The 18719-nt window shown below is 45.8% G+C and overlaps 1 protein-coding gene across 4 annotated transcripts in view; it reads left to right on the top strand.

The window, feature by feature from the left end:
- Positions 1-18719, top strand: part of FAM120A (family with sequence similarity 120 member A) — a 115340-nt gene that overhangs the window by 44026 nt on the left and 52595 nt on the right. For all 4 annotated transcript variants that reach the window (XR_009246647.1, XR_009246648.1, XM_058672739.1 and 1 more), the window contains exons 4-5: positions 9393-9521; positions 10148-10244. Coding sequence is in view for 2 of the 4 variants with exons in the window: in XM_058672739.1 (XP_058528722.1) it covers positions 9393-9521; positions 10148-10244 (226 nt within the window). In the remaining 2 variants the exon portion in view is untranslated. The remainder of the gene's footprint in view (positions 1-9392; positions 9522-10147; positions 10245-18719) is intronic.

The raw sequence follows: 18719 nt of genomic DNA, 5'->3' as shown, positions 1-18719 counted from the left end.
TATTTGGAGCTGCGGAACTGTGATCTCAAAGCCACACAGTGCTGCTTCTGTGTGTTGTGTTTGATCAGTTTGTGAGCCCTGTAGGTACATGCTGACCCAGTGGGCACTGGAGAGCCAGGTGGCCATGCGTATGACGTGTGTATGAGGGCTGAGCCTGCTGCTGATGTCGCTGCCTGCGCTTCTGTGCTGTTTCTCTAGTTGCTGGGAAAGTGCAGCATATACCTGTCTGCGTGGCGTCATGGGCTTCGACTGATAAGAGGAAGCATCGAGGCACCGTGGCATTCAGCAGTGCACATGATTAGTCACACTCACGAGATGCTGACCACAGGCTTGCTGAACATCAGACCGTGTCTTTTATTTCTTAATCCTTTCATGTAGTCAGGCTTTATTTCAATGCTTAGTAGCTTTCAGCTAATCACAATTTAGTATATACAAATAATTTTTATGAAACCCTTGAAACTATAGATTCCATTTTAATTTCTTTTTAGATTTATATATTTTTATTGGAAAGATTCACAGAGAGAAGGACAGAAAAAGATCTTCTAGCCAATGATTCACTCCCCAGGTGTCCTCAATGGTTGGAGCTGATCCGATCTGAAGCCAGAAGCAAGGATCCTCTTCTGGCTCTCCCACGTGGATGCAGGGTCCCAAGGCTTTGGGCTGTCTTCGACTGCTTTCCTAGGCCACAAGCAGGGAGCTGAGTGGGAAATGGAGCATCTAGGACATGAACCGGTGCACATATGGCGTCCTGGCACAATAAAGGCGAACTTAACAACTAGGCTGTCATGCCGGGTTTCATTTTCTAATTTTTGATAGCATATTTTAAGATGTCCTTTAAAACAAAATAAAATGCCAGAGAACTTTAACATCCTTATGAGGACATGATTAACAGTGAGAAAATGGCTGTGTGACATAATACTATTCAGACAAAGCAAACACACATCTAGCTTTGTACTTTGTATATTTATTTACTTATTTTTGAAGATTTTTTTTTTTTTTTTTTTAATTTGAAAGGCAGATTTAACAGAGCAGACAGATTAATCTTTTGTTTGCTGGTTCACTCCCTAAATAGCCACAGTGGCCAGGGCTGGGCCTGTCAGAAGCCAAGAACCAGTGGCTTCTTCTAGGCTTCTATGTGGTACTGAAACTGAAGGACTTTGGCCAACCTCCATTGCTTTCCCAGGCCATTTTCAGGGAGCTAAGTTGAATATGAGCATCTGGGATTTATGCTAGCCCCGCTCCCCCTTTTTTTGAAAGGCACTGTTACAAAGCAGAGTTAGAGGGAGGGTTATCTTCAACCCTCTGGTTCACTGCCCAGGGGCTTCAGTTAGCTGGTGTGAAGCCAAGAGCTTCTGTAGGGTCTCCCACATGCGCTGTCTTTCACTGCTTTACCATTAGCAGGGAGCTGGATCGGAAATGGAGCGGCCAGGACTGAAAATAGCACCCGTATGGGATGGAAACACCATGGGCAGAGGCTTATCTTGCTACAGCAAGGCAATGGCCCTGTGTCAGTTTATGTATGTAGAATGCCCCACAGTCACTTTCCTGTGAAATCCAGTCTGTCACTCTGTTGGCGCCCTTTGCCACATGAGCAGAGCATTTGTAAAGGAAAAATATTCAGCACTAATTTGGCCACAAAATTTAGATAAACACCTTTAAATACACTGGTTTCTTAAAAAAAAAAAACAAATGAGGGTTTCCATCCCAGGAATGTATGCAAGAGCCAATTAAACTCCATTGGAAGTTTGTGTGTATAATGTAGCCTAATATCAGTGTGTATAGCTCATAAAAGGCACAAATAACAATTTATTTATTCTTCTTGAAATAAACCTCATCTTCTCCATTAATCTCATAGAAAATCTGTGCTTTTTAGCCAGTTGGGTTTTTTTCTTTTACTATCAGAAATTTGAAGCCCTTGTATTATTAAAGCCACAATTGTCAGAGCTCCTGAAGCAGTGAAAGCCTGCAGATTCTTTGTGTGTGGGGTGGGGTGAGTGTGTGCGGGGTGGGGTGAGTGTGTGTGTGGTGGGGTGAGTGTGTGCGGGGTGGGGTGAGTTTGGACAGTTTGTGGAAGGTCACTTTATTTATTGATTTTTTTTGTTTTTTTTTATATCTTTGTGGAAGGCCACATTAAAAGCAGCTACAATTTATTGTAAATTAGTGTTCCCTAATTTGTGAAAATGAAAGATCTGCTTCAGTAAGCTGTTTCGATAACTGATGCTAAAATAGGGGAGATAGATTTAGTTGGACTGAGTTTTTTTTAACACTGTGTTAATTTATGGTTATGTGATGCAAATGCAGTTTGCATTTTCTTTACACATGTTTAGAAAATCTAACTAAATGTTAGCAGTCTAGATATTTCAAGGAATGAAGCAAAGTCTTCTCAGTTGAAAATAAGTATACAGCAGCAGGCATCATGGCATAGAGGACTAAGCCTCTGCATGTGGTACTGGCATTCCCATAGGGTCCTGATTAGAGTTCTGGTTTCTCCACCTCCAGTGCAGCTCCCTGCTGGATTTTAGCCCTGAGAAAGTAGCAGAGCCTGACATATTCATATGGGAGACTCAGAATACGCTCCCGGCTGTTGGCTTGGATTAACCCAGCTTTGGTTGTTGTGGCTGTTTGGGGAGTGAACCAGAAGATGGAAGATCTGTCTGTCCGTATTTCTCTGTAACTCTGCTTTTGAAATAAATGTGAAATAAGTCTTTTTAAAAATTGACACAATTGGGAAAAGGAAAAGAGAATTTTGAGTGCGAATATTTTTAAGAAGGAGAGGTGTGGGAAATGGGGTGAGTGTTTGGCACAGCTGTTAAGATGCTGCTGAGGACATTCCTGTCCCATATTGGAGTGTCTGGGTTAGAAACCCAGCTCTGTTTCCAGTGCCAGCTTCCTCTTAATATGCCCCTTGGGAAACAGCAGTGATGGCTCAAGTAGTTGAGCTAAGGGAGACTGGTTTGAGTAATGGGCTCTAGGCTTTGTCCAGGCACAGCCCTTACTGTTTGTGGGCCTTTGTGGATGTAACCAGCAAATGGGAGATAGCTCTGTCTCTTTACCTCTGGCTTTCAAATAAAGAATAATTAAAAGAAATTTAAAAAAGGGAATACTCTTTTTTGGAGGGCAGGTCTTGAAAGCAAGCAGAATGATCTCACATTGGAGGATAAGATCACTTTGCCTTTGGGATAGTCTATTACGAAGACAGAACCTGATGCGCTGGTGCAACCTCGTGAAGGAAATGACTGAATAAATGACACTTCAGAGGCTTTCATGACAGAAATAATAACTTTTTAAAATGTTTATTTATTTGAAAGGGAGAATTGCAAAGGGGGCCAGAGAAATCTTCATCCACTGGTTCATTTCCGAAATGGCTGCAAGGCCAAGGCTGGGCCAGGCTGAAGCCAGGAACTTAGCACATGTGGGTGGCAGGGGACTAAGCACTTGGGACTATCCTCTGCTGCTTTCCCAGCTGCATAAGCAGGGAGCAGCTGAGACACAAACCAGCACCCACATGTGGGCCACAGATTTGCTCTTTTAAGTAAGTAAAATTTAGTGTCATTAGAAAGTTAGACACATTGTTTCTAACTTTAAATATCCTGTATTTTACTTAACTCTGCTCTTTTAAAAATTTATTTTCAATATTATATACATACTTTAGAGAGATGTGTGCCCATGTGGGCCTCTGATTAGGGTGAGCGGGACACATGTTTCAGTCTTTAGTTTTTTTCTCCTGTGTGCCCAGTGGAGGAGGGAGAGACGACACTCCTTGCTGTCAAAATTCATCAGTACCCAGGAGTGGGAGACGATCCCTTGATGACTCCCCAGAGACTCCGATGTGCGGAAGAGTGTTACAGGGGTGTTACTTCAGTGGCTTAGACAGCCCTGAGATGATGTTGGTTTTGTTGCTCCACGATTGAGAAAATCTTTCCAAGGTCTGTTGGTTGAAAAGTTCACCTTAGTACATCTACAGATCCAGGAACATGCTGCAAAGCTAGGCCAGGAGAATTGTCCAATCTGTCCTCTGCTGGGCTAGATGAGCTGGCTGTCATGTCCCCCGTGTGCATCTGGACATGCTGTCCACTGCGCAGGCATCAGCAACTGAGGAGGCCTAATTCCAATACATGTACTCCAAGGTTGGCAAATCCTGTGATCTTCCCTGTGGTCAGGATCTGAGTTCAGTGGTCTAGTTGAGAAGTCCCGCCAGAAACCTCGCCTGGGATGACTTCAGACCTGAGTCTTGTGTGTAAGGTGAGGTGTGGTCTGTCACCTGCACCAGCCAGTGCACATAATGGTGGATGTAGCCTGGTCAGTTCCGCCTCAACTGCTTATGTCACACGAACCAAAGGGTGCTGCAGTTCCAGTCCAGCCAGCCTGCCATAGACCTGGTCCTCAGATCTATCAGCAGGTACTGTGTCTTAGTCAGGTTGACCCCAGATAACTCTCTGCTGGGCCCTGTCCCAGCCCAGCCCACATCCCACCCAGCTCTTGTGCACAAGCATGAGTGCTGTGGCTTAGCTCAGCCTGCGCCACCCCCAGAACTAGCTCTCATGCCAGTGTGTGCCGCCTTGTCCAGCTTTGCCTGCCACCAGCCCTGGTTCTTGTGGTTATCAGTGATAGGTGCAGGCTAGCAAGAGAGTGCCCACAGTTCTCCTGCCAGGCATTTTACTAGCCTCGGATCTTGTGCCTGCTGTGGTGCTGTTTAACATGACTCTCACTGAGTCCTGGCACTTGCCAGCTGGTGTTGCAGGCTAGCTCAGCTGGCCTGCACCCATTCTGGCTCTGTACACTAGCTGGTGCAGCAGTCCCGCCCAGCCTGGCCCACTCCCAGATCGGCCCATCCCCAGCCTGCTGCTCACTAGTGGAAGCAACAGTCCAGCAAGGGAGTAGTTGCTAAAGTTCCCTGACCAGGCCTGCCCCTAGCTCCAGGTCTTATGTATGCCAACAGGTGCTATGGCCCAGACTGAGATGGCCTGTCCCAAGTCCTAGTTCTTACCTGTGGGTACAGCAGCCCAGCCCAGCCTGTTCTACCCCCATCCCTTGTGTGAACTGGCAGGTGTTTTAAATCCATCCCATCTGATTATCACTCATGTCAGTGTGTGATGTGGATTGACCCTGCCTGGTCCATCTCTGACCCCTCATGCCTGTGCCAGTGGGTGCTATAGCCCGGCCTCATCCAGCCTGGTGCCAGCCTTGGTTTTTGTGCTCACCAATAGGAGCTGTGTGTAGCAGGGGAGTTCCCTAAGTTCCCCTACCAGGCCTGCTTTGAGCCCTTAGTTCCTGCATGTACTGTCGGGTATTGCTGCTCACACTGGTGTGGCTGGTCCCCAGTCCTGGCACTCCCCAGTGAGTACTGCTGCCTAGCCAGTTACCTGCACCTATTCTAGCTCTTACCAGTCGGTGCCACAGCCTAGTCCAGCCTGTCCCCCCCCCAGGCTTGGCTCTCATGTGACCTGCTGGGTGTCGTGACCTAGCCTTGCCTGTTCCACACCCATTCTGGCTCTCGAGAGCATTGTTGAGTGCTGTAGCCTAGCCCAGGTTGGCCTGCCAGTAGACCCAGCCCACATACATGCCAATGGGTATTGTAGCCATTTGAGAAGCAAACCAATGGATGGAAGATGTCTTTCTGTCTCTCCTGCTCTCTGTCATTCTGTTTTTCAAATAAATCAATCTTCTTTATGATGATGAAAGAAGAAAAAAGTAACAAATGGGATTTTCATTGCAGTATTTTGTATCCTGTCTGTAGGCAGCAGACACTTTATATTTTGAGGCATCTGTTTGTATTTATGAGCTGAAGGAGCAGATTACTTTAACTCTCCTGTGTAGTTATAGCTGTGATGAGATGAACCAAGGCTGTTTTAGAATCCAACTCAGTTGGTGACACGTTTTGTGGATAAATTTGTCTTGGTGTGTTTTTCTCAATTTAAAATATTTTGCTAAATCACTTCTTCTGTATGGTAACATACATATGTAGTTATATGTAAATATTATCATTCTTCCAAGAATTCATGGAAATGTGTATTATAAAAAAGTCATGGATTTTGAAAATTTTTGCAACAAAATCTTCTTATCTTATAATTTCATTTTCCAAGAATTTTTTGAAACACAAGTCTTCAGAAAAATTTTTTGATAAATGGAATTAAAAGATAAACACAAAAATATAAACTTTATTGTTTCTCAGCATTAGCTCTGTCAAGTTCGGTATACATTTGTAGATGATAATAGCGTTAGTCTAAAAGAACAGAGGGCCCTATAAATTTAGCTTTGTCAATTGCAGCCTTTTTTACATTATTAAATCAAGAAAAGTGAATGTCGTTTAACAATTTTCAATGTTAAGAAATAAGAATAAATTGCAGGAGCCAAATTAGGACTGCAAAGTAGGAACCCCATGGTTTCCTGTCAAAATTCTCATACAAAATTCAGGGGAAAATACTGTGGTGTTTGGCCTAACAGTTAAACTCCTACATCTCATATTGCAGTGTCTGGTTCTATTACTGGCTCCAGCCCCTGACCAGCTTCCTACATGTGGAACCTTTGGTGACGAGAGTGATGGTTCAGATGAGTGGGTTCTTGCCACCCTTATAGGAGACTTGCATTGATTGGCTGGCTCCTAGCTTTGGAACTAGCCAGCAGCTGTTGCAGTAAATGTGGGCAGTCAGCTAGTGGATGGGAGCTCTTGCTGTCTAAATAACTATGTATTGCATACATAGAATGAAATCTCGGAATAAGCCGTGTTATTGCTCTTTTGTCCTCTAGACAGTTGGTAAGAGAAATGCTTTGAATAAACCATAACTGTCACTGTGACCTTTGACTTGTCCAGGTCTGCTTTTGTTTGACTAGACCACTCCTTCCTTTTGGTTGTGCTTTTTCTTCTGGACTGTACAGGTAAAGCTATGCTTACACCCTGTTCCAATTCTTGGAAGACAAATCTCGGGATCTTGATGACATTTGAAAGCCTTGATCTTTTCTGCAGTTGATCTGAGGGAATAGCATCTGTTGAGCAGAAAGTTTGTTCTATTTTAAATTTTTCATTCAGAATTATATAAGCTGGTGGCTGGGACATTAATTCAAGTGACTAATCCTCCACCACCAAGTGCCGGCATCCTGTATGGGTGCCAGTTTGTGTCCTGGCTGCTCCACTTCCCATCTAGCTCCCTGCTAATGGGCTGGGAAAGTAGTGGAGGATGATGCGGTGCCATGGGACCCTGCCACTGTGTGGGAGACCTGGAAGAAGCTCCTGACCCCCTGGCTTCAGACTGACTCAACTCTGGCCATTACGACCATTTGGGAAATGAATGGAGTATCTTTCTGTCTCCTTTCTGTAAATCTGCCTTTCCAATAAGAAGAAATAATTTTTTCTAAGATTTATTTTTATTGGGAAAGGTGTATCAGATTTAAAATGATTGCCTGTTTACGGAAGAGAATTTGCTGTTGTCTTGTACATATGGAAATTTGCATGGTAACTTTGGTGTGTAGTTTTTTCCAGGGGCTGGCATTTTGCACATTGGATTATTCATGAATGCTAAGTTGAATCCTGGCTGGGTGCAGTAGGTTATGTGTGAGTGCTGAATAGAGTCCTGGCTGCTTTGCCTCCAATCCAGCTTTTTCCTGATATGCCTGTAAGGGCAGCAAAGGATGGCTGGGTGCTTGGAGCCCTGCACTCATGTGGGAAACCTGGGTGAGGTTTTGGGCTCTTGGCGTTAGCCACTAGCGATTTTGGAGGATGAACTGACTGATGAACTATCTATCTGTTTTTCTTACTTTCTGTCTCTCTCTCTCTTCCTGTGTAACTTTTGCCTTTCAAATGAATAATTAAATCATGTTAAGATAGATGTATATTTTCAGATTTTTTTCGATTCCATTTGCGTAGGCTGTGTTTTTTAATCTTCCTCCCTTTTTGTGGGAAGGGAGGAGGGGTCAGTAAAACAATACATTTTTTTACCTTAAAGACCAGAGGTTTAAGTTGGTATTACTGGGCTGAGATCAAGAGTTGGAAGAACTTTGGTCCTTCTGGGATATCCTGGGAGGATGTTGCTAATCCTTATTCTGCTATTCCAGGTTCTTGGCTTGCGACCCTCCTTTGTCATCAAAGCAAGCCAGTGATTGCCACTAAGCCCTCTGTCTCCTTTCCTAGTGGTTTTAATAGCTCAGTTGAATTCCCTGTATCAGTCATCTTTCGAGCAGCCTTAATTCCATCTTGCCACCTAACACAGACTCTAGAAAGTGTCGCTGGACAGCCTGCAGAGCTGTGGCTTTTTCTGACATGAAGCTCTTCCTAATTACATGCATTACATGCGTTTTAAATATATATCATCTATTTTTTGGAAGCCAGAAGTTAATACCCTCTGATAGCACACGTTTCACGTTAGTGATTAGTGATACCATTGTTGTCTGGTGCAGAACTGAGTCTGCAATTTTAGACAGATCCAGACACTTGGTTTTATCCTTGAAGTTTCAGGGAGTCCTGAAACTTTCTGCTTGGGACTTCCTTTGTTGCTGCAAACAAGGGAGTTGTAGGGGCTCCATGGGTTTGCTTGTGCCCTGTTTGTTGTGGGTGAGAGTCCTGCCTTCTCAGAGGCAATGAAAGACTGCTGGGGTGCCTTTTTTTTTTTTAAGATTTATTTTATTTTTATTACAAAGATATACAGAGAGGAGGAGAGACAGAGAGGAGGATCTTCTGTCCACTAATTCACTCCCCAAGTGACCGCAACGACCGGTGCTGAGCTGATCCAAAGCTAGGAGCCAGGAACTTCCTCCAGGTCTTCCACACAGATGAAAGGTCCCAAGGCTTTGGGTGTCCCCTTGACTGCTTTTCCAGGCCACAAGCAGGGAGCTGGATGGGAAGTAGAGCTGCTGGGATTAGAACCAGCACCCATAGGGGATCCTGGCACGTTCGAGGCGAGGACTTTAGCCGCTAGGCCACTCCGCTGGGCCCTGCTGGTGTGCTTTTAACCTTGTGGGTCCAAGCAGCTGATTTGTATTTCGTCAGTGGAAATAAAGCCTAGTTCTTTGGGTTGACGTGTTGGCTTCCTTAGCTCATCCTGCATCTGTGGCACTTACATCCTATATGGGTGTTGGTTCTAGTCCCAACTACCCCACTTATGGTCCAGCTCCCTGCTAATGTCCTGGGAAAGCAGCGGAGGGTGACCCAAGGCTTTGGGCCCCTGTTCCCTTGTGGGAGACTTAGGAGAAGCTCCCAGCTTTGGACTGGCCTATCTGGCTGTTGGGGGAGTGAAGCAGCAGACTGAAAATCTTTCTCACTGACTCTTATGTAATACACACACACATTTTAAAAAGGCTAGTTCTTAAGGTTCAGAGTATGAAAGCTCCAGTGGAGAAACACTGGGTGAAGATCTCAGATGGGTGAAAGCTGGGAGCTGACAGGTGCTTTGTTTTTCCAGGTCCGAGCACACCAGCTGGTTTTGCCACCTTGCGATGTAGTGATCAAAGCCGTTGCCGACTACGTCCGCAACATTCAGGACACCTCTGACCTGGATGCCATAGCTAAAGATGTTTTCCAGCACTCACAGGTAAAACACAGATTCATGGGGTGGAATTTGCATTATGTGGGGAAGGCTTGAGGGTCATAAACTGATTATTTGTGTCTGAGCACTTACCTGGCCACCAGGCCACTATGAAGAAGCCCTGGGCTCCCAGCATCTTTATCTTGATGGCATGTGGTTGCAGAATTCAGAAGTGGGATGTATCGGATGACCAGAGGGTGTTGCGTCTGGGCTGTGTGTGTTTGCTTCAGGGGGTTGTCGGGGATTTTCTTCCTTTGGGAAGGGATTCCTGCTCTGTCTCTGGAGAGTTGAACCTTTGGGCAGGTACAGCTAGGCTGCCAGTTACTCTCAACTTCATTTGCTACAGGTGGTGAATAAGGCTTCCCTGGGTGGGACCCGGACCTCAGCAGAGAAGTCAGAGGTCATAATACTCGAGCCCAAGCCCGGATGCCAGCTCAGAGTTGTGCTGTGTGTCACTTTCAGAGTTCATTTTGCTTCTTATCAATAATCACTTGGTTTCCTGGAAGTTTGAATGTCACTTCTTTCTAACTAAAAAAGCTACAAAGTAATATATGTGTGCTGAGTTATAGAAATGTTAGTACACATGACCAGTGGCATCCTAATTTACAAAGGTTTTCCTACATCTGTTTCAGTCTAGAACAGGTGACAAAGTCACTCGATTTAAGAGAGCGATTGGATATTACTCAGCAACTAGTAAGCCTGTGTCATTTCACCCACCACATTACTTAGGTAAGTAAATACAGGCCTCTCCGATCATCAATACAGTAATCCAGAGCTGTAGATACTCCTGTAGGATTCTTCTTTTGAAAAATTGTCTGTGGTTATACAAATAAGTACAGCTGAGTTTCCCAGGCAAACTCGGGCAGTCCCTTACCATACCGAGGGAGAGCAAGCAGAAGCCCTAGAACAGAGGAAGTAGGCCACCTGACCAGTTGTGGCCAGCAGGGTAGAACTCTTGGCACAGAGGGCCAAAGGACCTGTAGTGGGATCACATGTGCAGTGGATTTTCACTTTTTTTTTTCTTTCTTTTGTAGAAGAGATTTCCATTTGGGAGGAGAGTAAATGGGAGTATGCTTGTAGGTTCTGTCTCATGGTTACAAAGCTCCCAGCTGAGCACTGACCTCTCCCTGAGCAGTATGGGCCTCGTGTGACCCATACAGCTGTGGGTCTGGGAAGCAGATTTCAGTTTTGCTCCATGTTGGCTATTAACCCAAGGTGTGCTCAGACTCTGAGGGGAATTAGATTTTGTGTTGCTTCAGATGAATCACAAAGTTGAGAATGCTTCTGAGACAGTGTCCGTGTGTACATTGTATTGCAGGCACTGGTGTGCCAGTCCCTGGGGCCGCAGCCTAGATGGCCACTGCTGGCTTGGGGTGACTGTGTGGGAGGTGGGTGGTCAGGCAGTGATGGTCACACTGAGCTCTCCTTGGGGCACATTTCTTCCTTTTACACCCCTTCCTGTCACAGCAGCCAGAGTGACGTGAAAGTAACCATACAGCTTTAGCACCCAAAGCCCTCTGTGGACACCCATTATATTCAGATAACCCCCTGGCTGCTAATCCTGCTCACACTTCTGACCCACTCCTGCCTGCTGTTTGCTTGTTACACTGAGGCCTATCTTCCTCGGGTAAGCCGCACTGGCTCAGCAGGGACCTTGCTGCCTGTAGCTGACCTGTTGGGCTCCTTGGTGTATTTGGTGTATTGGGCTTTTTTTTTTTTTTTTTTTTTTTTTTTATATAGTTTGAGCCTGACTTAGCTGTCCCTGTTGTGAGGCCACGAGACATCCCTGTCAGTTGTTTGGTTCTAATTCTCTTTACACTTGTTACCCCTCTAATAATGTGGGTTCTGCAAGAACAAGGACTTGTGAGTGACTTCCAGTCTTCTGTAGCTCTGAGTTAATGCACTAACAGATTTTTCCATCTGGGGAATGACGTAATGATGTACATTGTAGGATGCTATTAGAAAAGTGATGTGAAGGCCTGGTGCATTAGCCTAGTGGCTAAATCCTATCCTTGCATGTGCCGGGATCCCATATGGGTTTTGATCCATCATGTCTTGGGAGCTCCACCTCCCTTCCAGCTCCCTGCTTGTGACCTGGGAAAGCAGTAGAGGATGGTCCAAAACCTTGGGACCCCTCACCTATGTGGGAAACATGGAGGAAATTCCTGGCTCCTGGTTTCGGATCAGCTCAACTCTGGCTATTGCGGCCACTTGGGGAGTGAACCAGTGGATGGAAGATCTTTCTCTCTGTGTCTCCTTCTCTTTGTATATCTGCCTTTCCAATAAAAAATAAAATAAATCTTGAAATAGAAAAAGAAAGAAAAATGATGTGAGCTGCTTGTAGGATGGAGACTAGCCTACACATGGTTAACTAAGGTATGTCTGCTATATATGTCACACTCAGGAGACATTTACTGATTGCTTGTAGAGAGGAAGGAGCTGACACCAAAATCTGTATCTGGCCTTGCTGTCCCTGTCCTTTTGTGGCTGTCAGGGAGAAAGCGTGCATAGGAAGCCAGAGTGGTGTGCTTGTGGGTGGCAGGTACTGACGCTGTTGCCCCAGCAGCAGTCTCCTCAGCAGGCACTGCATAGTCTGGTGTTAAAGCAATGGTCCAGATAGCAGATGGCACTCACAGGTGTGACAGCACACTGATGTCCCTGCCAACACTCTGTTGCTTCTGACACTGTCACACTAGCCATTGGCTTTGTGGCCAGTGTGAAGGGTTGTCACTATGTGCTTGGGAAACAGGAATGTAAGTGTGGGAGGAAGCAGCTTGCTAACATTGGCATTGGTCTACGGACAAACAGCCACAATTCTGAAGTTGTTTGGAACATGCAAGGGGAATCCTAAGTGAAGTTAGCATGTAGTATCTGCCAAATGCCTTTCTATGCTTCTGAAATCATCTCCTGGCATAGTTAGTGGTGAACATTTTCTAGATGATCTTGAATCATTTCTACTCAGGAGTTTATGGAGAGCATTAGTATGAAGAATTTGGGTGTCCTTTTTTTTTTTTTTTTTAAAGATTTTTATTTTTATTACAAAGTCAGATAGACAGAGAGGAAGATCTTCCGTCCGATGATTCACTCCCCAAGTGAGCCGCAATGGGCCGGTGCGCCTGCCCGAAGCCTGGAACCTGGAAACTCTTCCAGGCTTCCCAAACGGGTACAGGGTCCCAATGCCTTGGGCCGTCCTCGACTGCTTTCCCAGGCCACAAGCAGGGAGCTGGATGGGAAGTGGAGCTGCTGGGACTAGAACAGGCGCTCTCAAGGCGAGGACTTTAGCCGCTAGGCCACGCTGCCGGGCCCAAGTTTGGGTGTCTAAAAACTATTTTCCATCATGCTGATATGTGCAAATCCTTCTGCACATATTCCTTAATGCTCTGAATGTGGCAGAAGTCAGAATCATATGTGGAACTTAAATAAATGCCAGTGCAGAATTACCGTGCTGGGCATTGGCAGTGCAGAATTCGATGGTAGTGATGGTGGCCTGGGGCAGCAGGAGGAGAGGTGCAATGGAACCTGAGCAGGAATGGGGCATCTTAGGTTACATGGGCATCGTGTAGAACCAGCAGAATAGATTCTTTAACAACTACCTTAGCTGCTTACTGATGGTTCTGGAGAAACAGTTTGCCTCTGCACCCTGCTACAGAAACCACAAGGGCGGGCTTGAAACCCAGTAGGCATTTATTTATTTATTTATTTATAAGTAAATTTTATTATTTTTTTAATAATAATTACATGGTTAATTAAGGTGGGAAGGATCAATGTTAGGGGAAAAATGGGTGAATTCATTGCTTCCAAATTTGCTATTTCTTCTTGTTGTTCCTGGGGTAGGAGGAGAAACAAAAGGGGAACCTCTCACGGCTTTCCTCATAGCTCAGTACCCAGGGGTGAGGGAGCGCCTCCTCATGTCAACTCTGAGTTTCAGTGTGTACATGTTCCGAGGGTTCTGTCCAAGTGGTTTGGATAGTTCTGAAATGCTGCCGATTTCACCGGTCCGAGGATGATGTCACCCTCCCAATGTCCACTGGCTCCATTCGCCGAGATTTTTTGCTGTCATCGTTTACTTGGGGTAGTTGTCCAGTTAGTTCTTTCTGTTCCTCTGCTACAGCACCAAATGAGCTGCCATATTCTGCTTTTACAGCAGGGCCTATGTCCACTGCTCCACGTTTTCCATTAGGTAGGGCATGTTTTTGCAGGCGAGTCCAAGTACTTGGTCCAGGTGTCCCAACCTTTGCCGGATCCCCCACGCCTGGGGCTCATGATCCCTGCACCTACCTAATAGGTGGGGCCTGGGACCGGCTCCAGGGGGCCCAAGCCCCCACCAGATCCCCCACCCCCAGGGTTCATGAAATCAACATACACCTACAAGGTAGGCCCCAGGATCTTGGCCAAGCGACCCACACCCCACTGATTTCCGCATCCCTGGGGCTCAGTAACCCATCCCCCACCACACGGTTGGACCCCAGGACCTGATCCAAGCTACCTGAGCCATGTCAGATCACCTGTCTCATGTACCCGGCCCCTGCTGGGCCCAGGCTGGCATGACTCACCTCACCTCAGTGTCCGCAGTCTTACTGCGCAGCCTGGCCTGTCTAGTCTGTCCCCTGTTCCAGCTTCTGTTGGTAGGTGCTGCAGCCTGTCCCAGCCCAGCCTGATTATTGTCCCAGTCCTAATGTGAACTGGCTAGTGCTGCAGTACTATCTGGCTCCTCCTGCCCCCTGCCCTGGTTCTCAGATCTGCCAGTGGATGTTGTGTGCTGGCCTGGACTGATCTGTCCTTAGACTTGAAACAGCAGGCATTTAGAAGAAGCATTGTGGATGTAAGAAGGTAGTTGTTGGGCACCTCAGTTGGAATTTAAGGAGCATTTTCTGTGAAGTGTCCATTTGAGTAGCAGATGGGACATGAGTGGTCCCTGGCAGTTAGTGTTAGAACCTACGACAGAAGGTGCCCAATGTTAAAAGAGTCATACTGGAAGATTAGAGTATAGCTCCTTGGGCAGAGGGTGATACATTGATACAAACAGCAGTTTCTAAATCTTGCTTGCAATTTCAGATTTATCGCAACAGGATCTTTTTGGGGGCTCAAAATCTACCAAAATGTCTTTGGCCTGGCATCAGCCATCCTCGATTGTAGGAACCACTGGTCACCCTTCTTTCTGAGGCTGTGGGCCATCTTGCACTGTTGAGAAAGAACTCAGCTCTCTAGGCAGTTGGTGGCAGTGGAGCTTACAGAAGGAAATTTGCTCTGTTGCCCCAACAGTGCTGTATGGGGAAAGGCAGGGCATTGTTAAAGGTGGGAAGAAGGGGCTGTGGTGCATGATGGCTTGCACCACACACTCTCAGAAGTGTTCTGTTTCTAGGTTGACACTTGTGTTGACTCTTAAAGTGCTTCAAGTTTTTGTTGTGTTGTAAACACTGCTTGAACCTGCAGTCTAGAGGCGTTTGCTGTCACTGTGTGTGGTCTGCTATGGCTCATTAGGAAGCACCCCCTTTGTGCCCGGCGGCGTGGCATAGCGGCTAAAGTCCTCACCTTGAACGCCCCGGGATCCCATATGGGAGCCGGTTCTAATCCCGGCAGCTCCACTTCCCATCCAGCTCCCTGCTTGTGGCCTGGGAAAGCAGTCGAGGACGGCCCAAAGCTTTGGGACCCTGCACCCACGTGGGAGACCCGGAAGAGGTTCCTGGTTCCCGGCTTCGGATCGGCGTGCACCGGCCCGTTGCAGCTCACTTGGGGAGTGAAACATCGGACAGAAGATCTTGCTCTCTGTCTCTCCTCCTCTGTATATCTGACTTTGTAATAAAATTAATAAATCTTTAAAAGAAAAAAAGGAAGCACCCCTTTGAATACAGGTACAAACAAGACGAACTGTCAAATTATTCACTTCCCTGGTTACACAGATAACTTCAAAATCTTTGTCAGATTTTTAAAGCATAGCAACATATAGCACAGGTGCTGGGTGTAGAATCTGTGGCACTAGCTAGTCCTTTCATAGATTTAGAAGCCACACAGGTGGAGCTGAGGCCCTCTGAGGCTGAAGGAGCAGCTGCTGTGTCTTGCTGGCTGCCTGTGGAGCACATTAAGTAAATGTGCTTCCACTGCGCATGTGTGAGATTGACGCATAAAGCAGCAACTACAAATAAAGCAGGTAAGGATGTGGGGCAAGAGGAACTCCTCCTTCACCCTGGAGGGAAGGCAAAGGGGTATAGTCACTTTGGAAGACAGTTTGGTAGTCTTTTGTAGAATCAGACTTTATACTCTCACTGTATGATCCAGCAGTCACTTAGTGTTTACCCAAAGGGGTTGACAGATTAGGTTCATATAAGGACCTGTACATAGATGCTTGTAATAATTTTGCTAATAAATTACAAAATTTTAGAAGAAACCAAAATGTCTTCTGGTAGGTGAAATAAACTAACACAAAGTCATGAAAAAATAGGGAGGGACTTCAAATGTATGTATTAATGATGTCGGTGAAACCAATCTGAAATACCACCTATTGTGTAATTGCAACTGAAACAGGCAAGCTATGGGGCCAGTGAAAATATCAGTAGCTACTAGATATTAGTGAGGGTGCAGGATGTGTAGCTGGAACATGGAATTTTTAGGCAATGAAACTGACTGTGTGGTACTTTAAAAGTGGACATGGGTCTTTTTTTTTTTGTATTTGCCCAAACCAGAGAATTTACAACTCAAAAACTGAATCCCAATGTCGACTTCTTTGGGTGACGGTGATGTGTCAGTATAGGCTCTTCACTGTACAAATGAACCCCAACAGTGCTAATTGTATGCTTTGTCAGGCGTTAATGCTGAAAGCAATAGTCTGTTAATCTTTTTTTAAACAGAAGAGAGAACATTGATTTATTCTTTTCATGCCAGACATTGTGTTTGATAATGTGGCAAACAAGAGCTTTAATTGTTACCCTTATATTGGTGAATGTACAAGTTAGTAACCAAGAGCAACTGAAAAATCCTACATGAACAGCAGGAAGCTCAAGGGACAACTAGTGGGGGTGAACTAATCAGCATTTTGGCTGATTTGAGTGATGATGTGGGTTAAGATTGAGAGTTTGGTTAGGTCTTAGCAAGGTGATGATGTAAGAGGAAGTATACTTGTTGTAAGCAGACATACACAAAGATCTCGAGGTAAGAGGACATAACATGGTAGAAAGGGAGTACTGGGTGAGAGGCAGGCAGTGGGGAGGTGTGGTTTGGGAATGTTGAGCTGCAGTGCAGGGGCCACAGCCAACAGTGGAGTTTGTGCTTCATTCAGTGCTGGGCCACACACACCATGGGCTGTGGTCTTAGGACAGGGGAAGTTCATCCAGTGAGTTCCAGTAGTAAAAACTGTCACACTGGCATGCATTTGTTGGTAGAGCACTGCTACTATCTTAGCCCTCATGTGTCCCTCGTTGTTCCCTTGCTTTTCTGCATAACTTTGTTATCACTATCCCTCAATATTTGATAGATTCATTTATCTGTCATCAAATGAAATCGTACAGCATTAGTGTTCTAACTTGCTCTTTTAGCTTAGTAGTCACGTGACTGGGTTTCACTTGTGTTGGTATGATTCTGTTTTTGATTGCTATATAGCATTGCATGGTACCCAATGTGTGCTTGTCTGTTCTGCTGATGCAGGTTGGGCTGTTTCCAGCTAACAGTGCCTCCGTGAACATTCTTTGCGGCTGACTCCATGGTAGAGGCCTGCTCATGCTTGTGGTTGAGCCGCTCCAGTTTTCTTCCAATGAAAGTCAGAGAGCCCTGTAGTTACTCCATGATCTACTTTTCCATCTAGTAATTATGTAGTTATATTTCATTGGTTTCAGTTTGTGTTTCCTTGGTTATTAATGGGGCCACCAGTTTGTAGTGCATTCATGTTTTTGTGAAATGCCTATGCATGTTGTTGGCCTGGCTTTCTGTTGGCTTGTTTGTGTGTGTTGATTCTTATACATGGGAGGGGACTTCAGAAAGACCATGAGAAAATAGAATTAAGTAAGTTTATTTTGATGTAAAAAATGTTTTTCAAGGCCATTCATAGGTTTTCATAATGCACGTTTTCTTCTGAATGTTTTGAAGATTCCATAGATGAAGTTTTTTTGTATCAAAATAGATTTTTTTAATCCCATTTTTTCCATTAAATTTTGAAGGGCCTCATATATTGGATGCCTTATGTCAGGTCATGTCAGGTCTAAACCTGGGTTTCATTTTGTAATGTTTTTAGTTTAAATGTCAAATGTATAGTTACATTCCTCAGTGTGTATGCTATTGAGAATTTCTGTCCTGTGTTTATGGGTGAAATTATACTATGTCTGAGATTTGCTTCTCAAGAATGTAGCATTAGGGAGGAAGACTGGACGTACAGGTAACTGGAGAGATGGGGAGGTCATGGACCCATCATTTGGTTCTTTCCATCTTGTTTGTGCTTTGATAATGTATTTATTTGAAAGGCAGAGAAAGACATTTCTTCCCCAAGAAGCTCACACTAACCGAGGCTGAGCTGTGTGCACATACTTGTGGGTGCAGCTACAGGGTCAGTTCCAGCGCAGCCACCCACAGACCCAGTCCTCATACATACCAGTGGATGCTGCCACTTGGTCAGGGTGACCTCCAGTGACCCCATTAGGCCTGCCCCCATCTCCGGTTCTGCACGTTCCAGCCCCTGCTGTAGCCTAGTCTGACCCAGATCACATCCCACCTGGCTTTTGTGCTGCAGCTCCCAGACCCAGCCCTCTTGTGTGCTAACATGGGCTGCCGCTTTATCCAGTCTGACTACCCCAATGCTGATTCTTGTGCTTACCAGTGATAGGTGCAGCCTAGCAGGTTAGTGCCCACAGTTTCCCTACCAGGCATGCTCTCAGCCCTGGATCTTACATCTGCCAGGCATTGCTGTAGTCCTGCCTGATGTGACATGAACCGAGTCCTGAACTTGCTAGCTGGTGCTGTGGCCTAGCTCAGCTGGCTTGCATCTATTTTGGCTTTTGCGTGTGCCAGTAGATGCGGCAGCCTGGCCCTAGTCTGTGAGAGTGTCAGGTGGGTAGGTGAGTTCCTGTCTGGTGACTTCTGTGGTCCAGCCTGACTCTGCCTGTCACTGTCCCCAGCTTTCACCCTGAACTGGTGGGTGCTGCAGTCCCACAGAGGTGAGCCCATAAGGCCCCTACAGAGTCTGTCCTAGACATGGTTCTTTGTGTTCTGATGGTGCTGTGG

Source organism: Ochotona princeps, chromosome 14 (genome assembly GCF_030435755.1).
Source record: "Ochotona princeps isolate mOchPri1 chromosome 14, mOchPri1.hap1, whole genome shotgun sequence".
NCBI lineage: Eukaryota > Metazoa > Chordata > Mammalia > Lagomorpha > Ochotonidae > Ochotona > Ochotona princeps.
The sequence above is the reverse complement of the archived record's forward strand: the minus strand, read 5'-3'. Positions and strand labels throughout refer to the sequence as shown.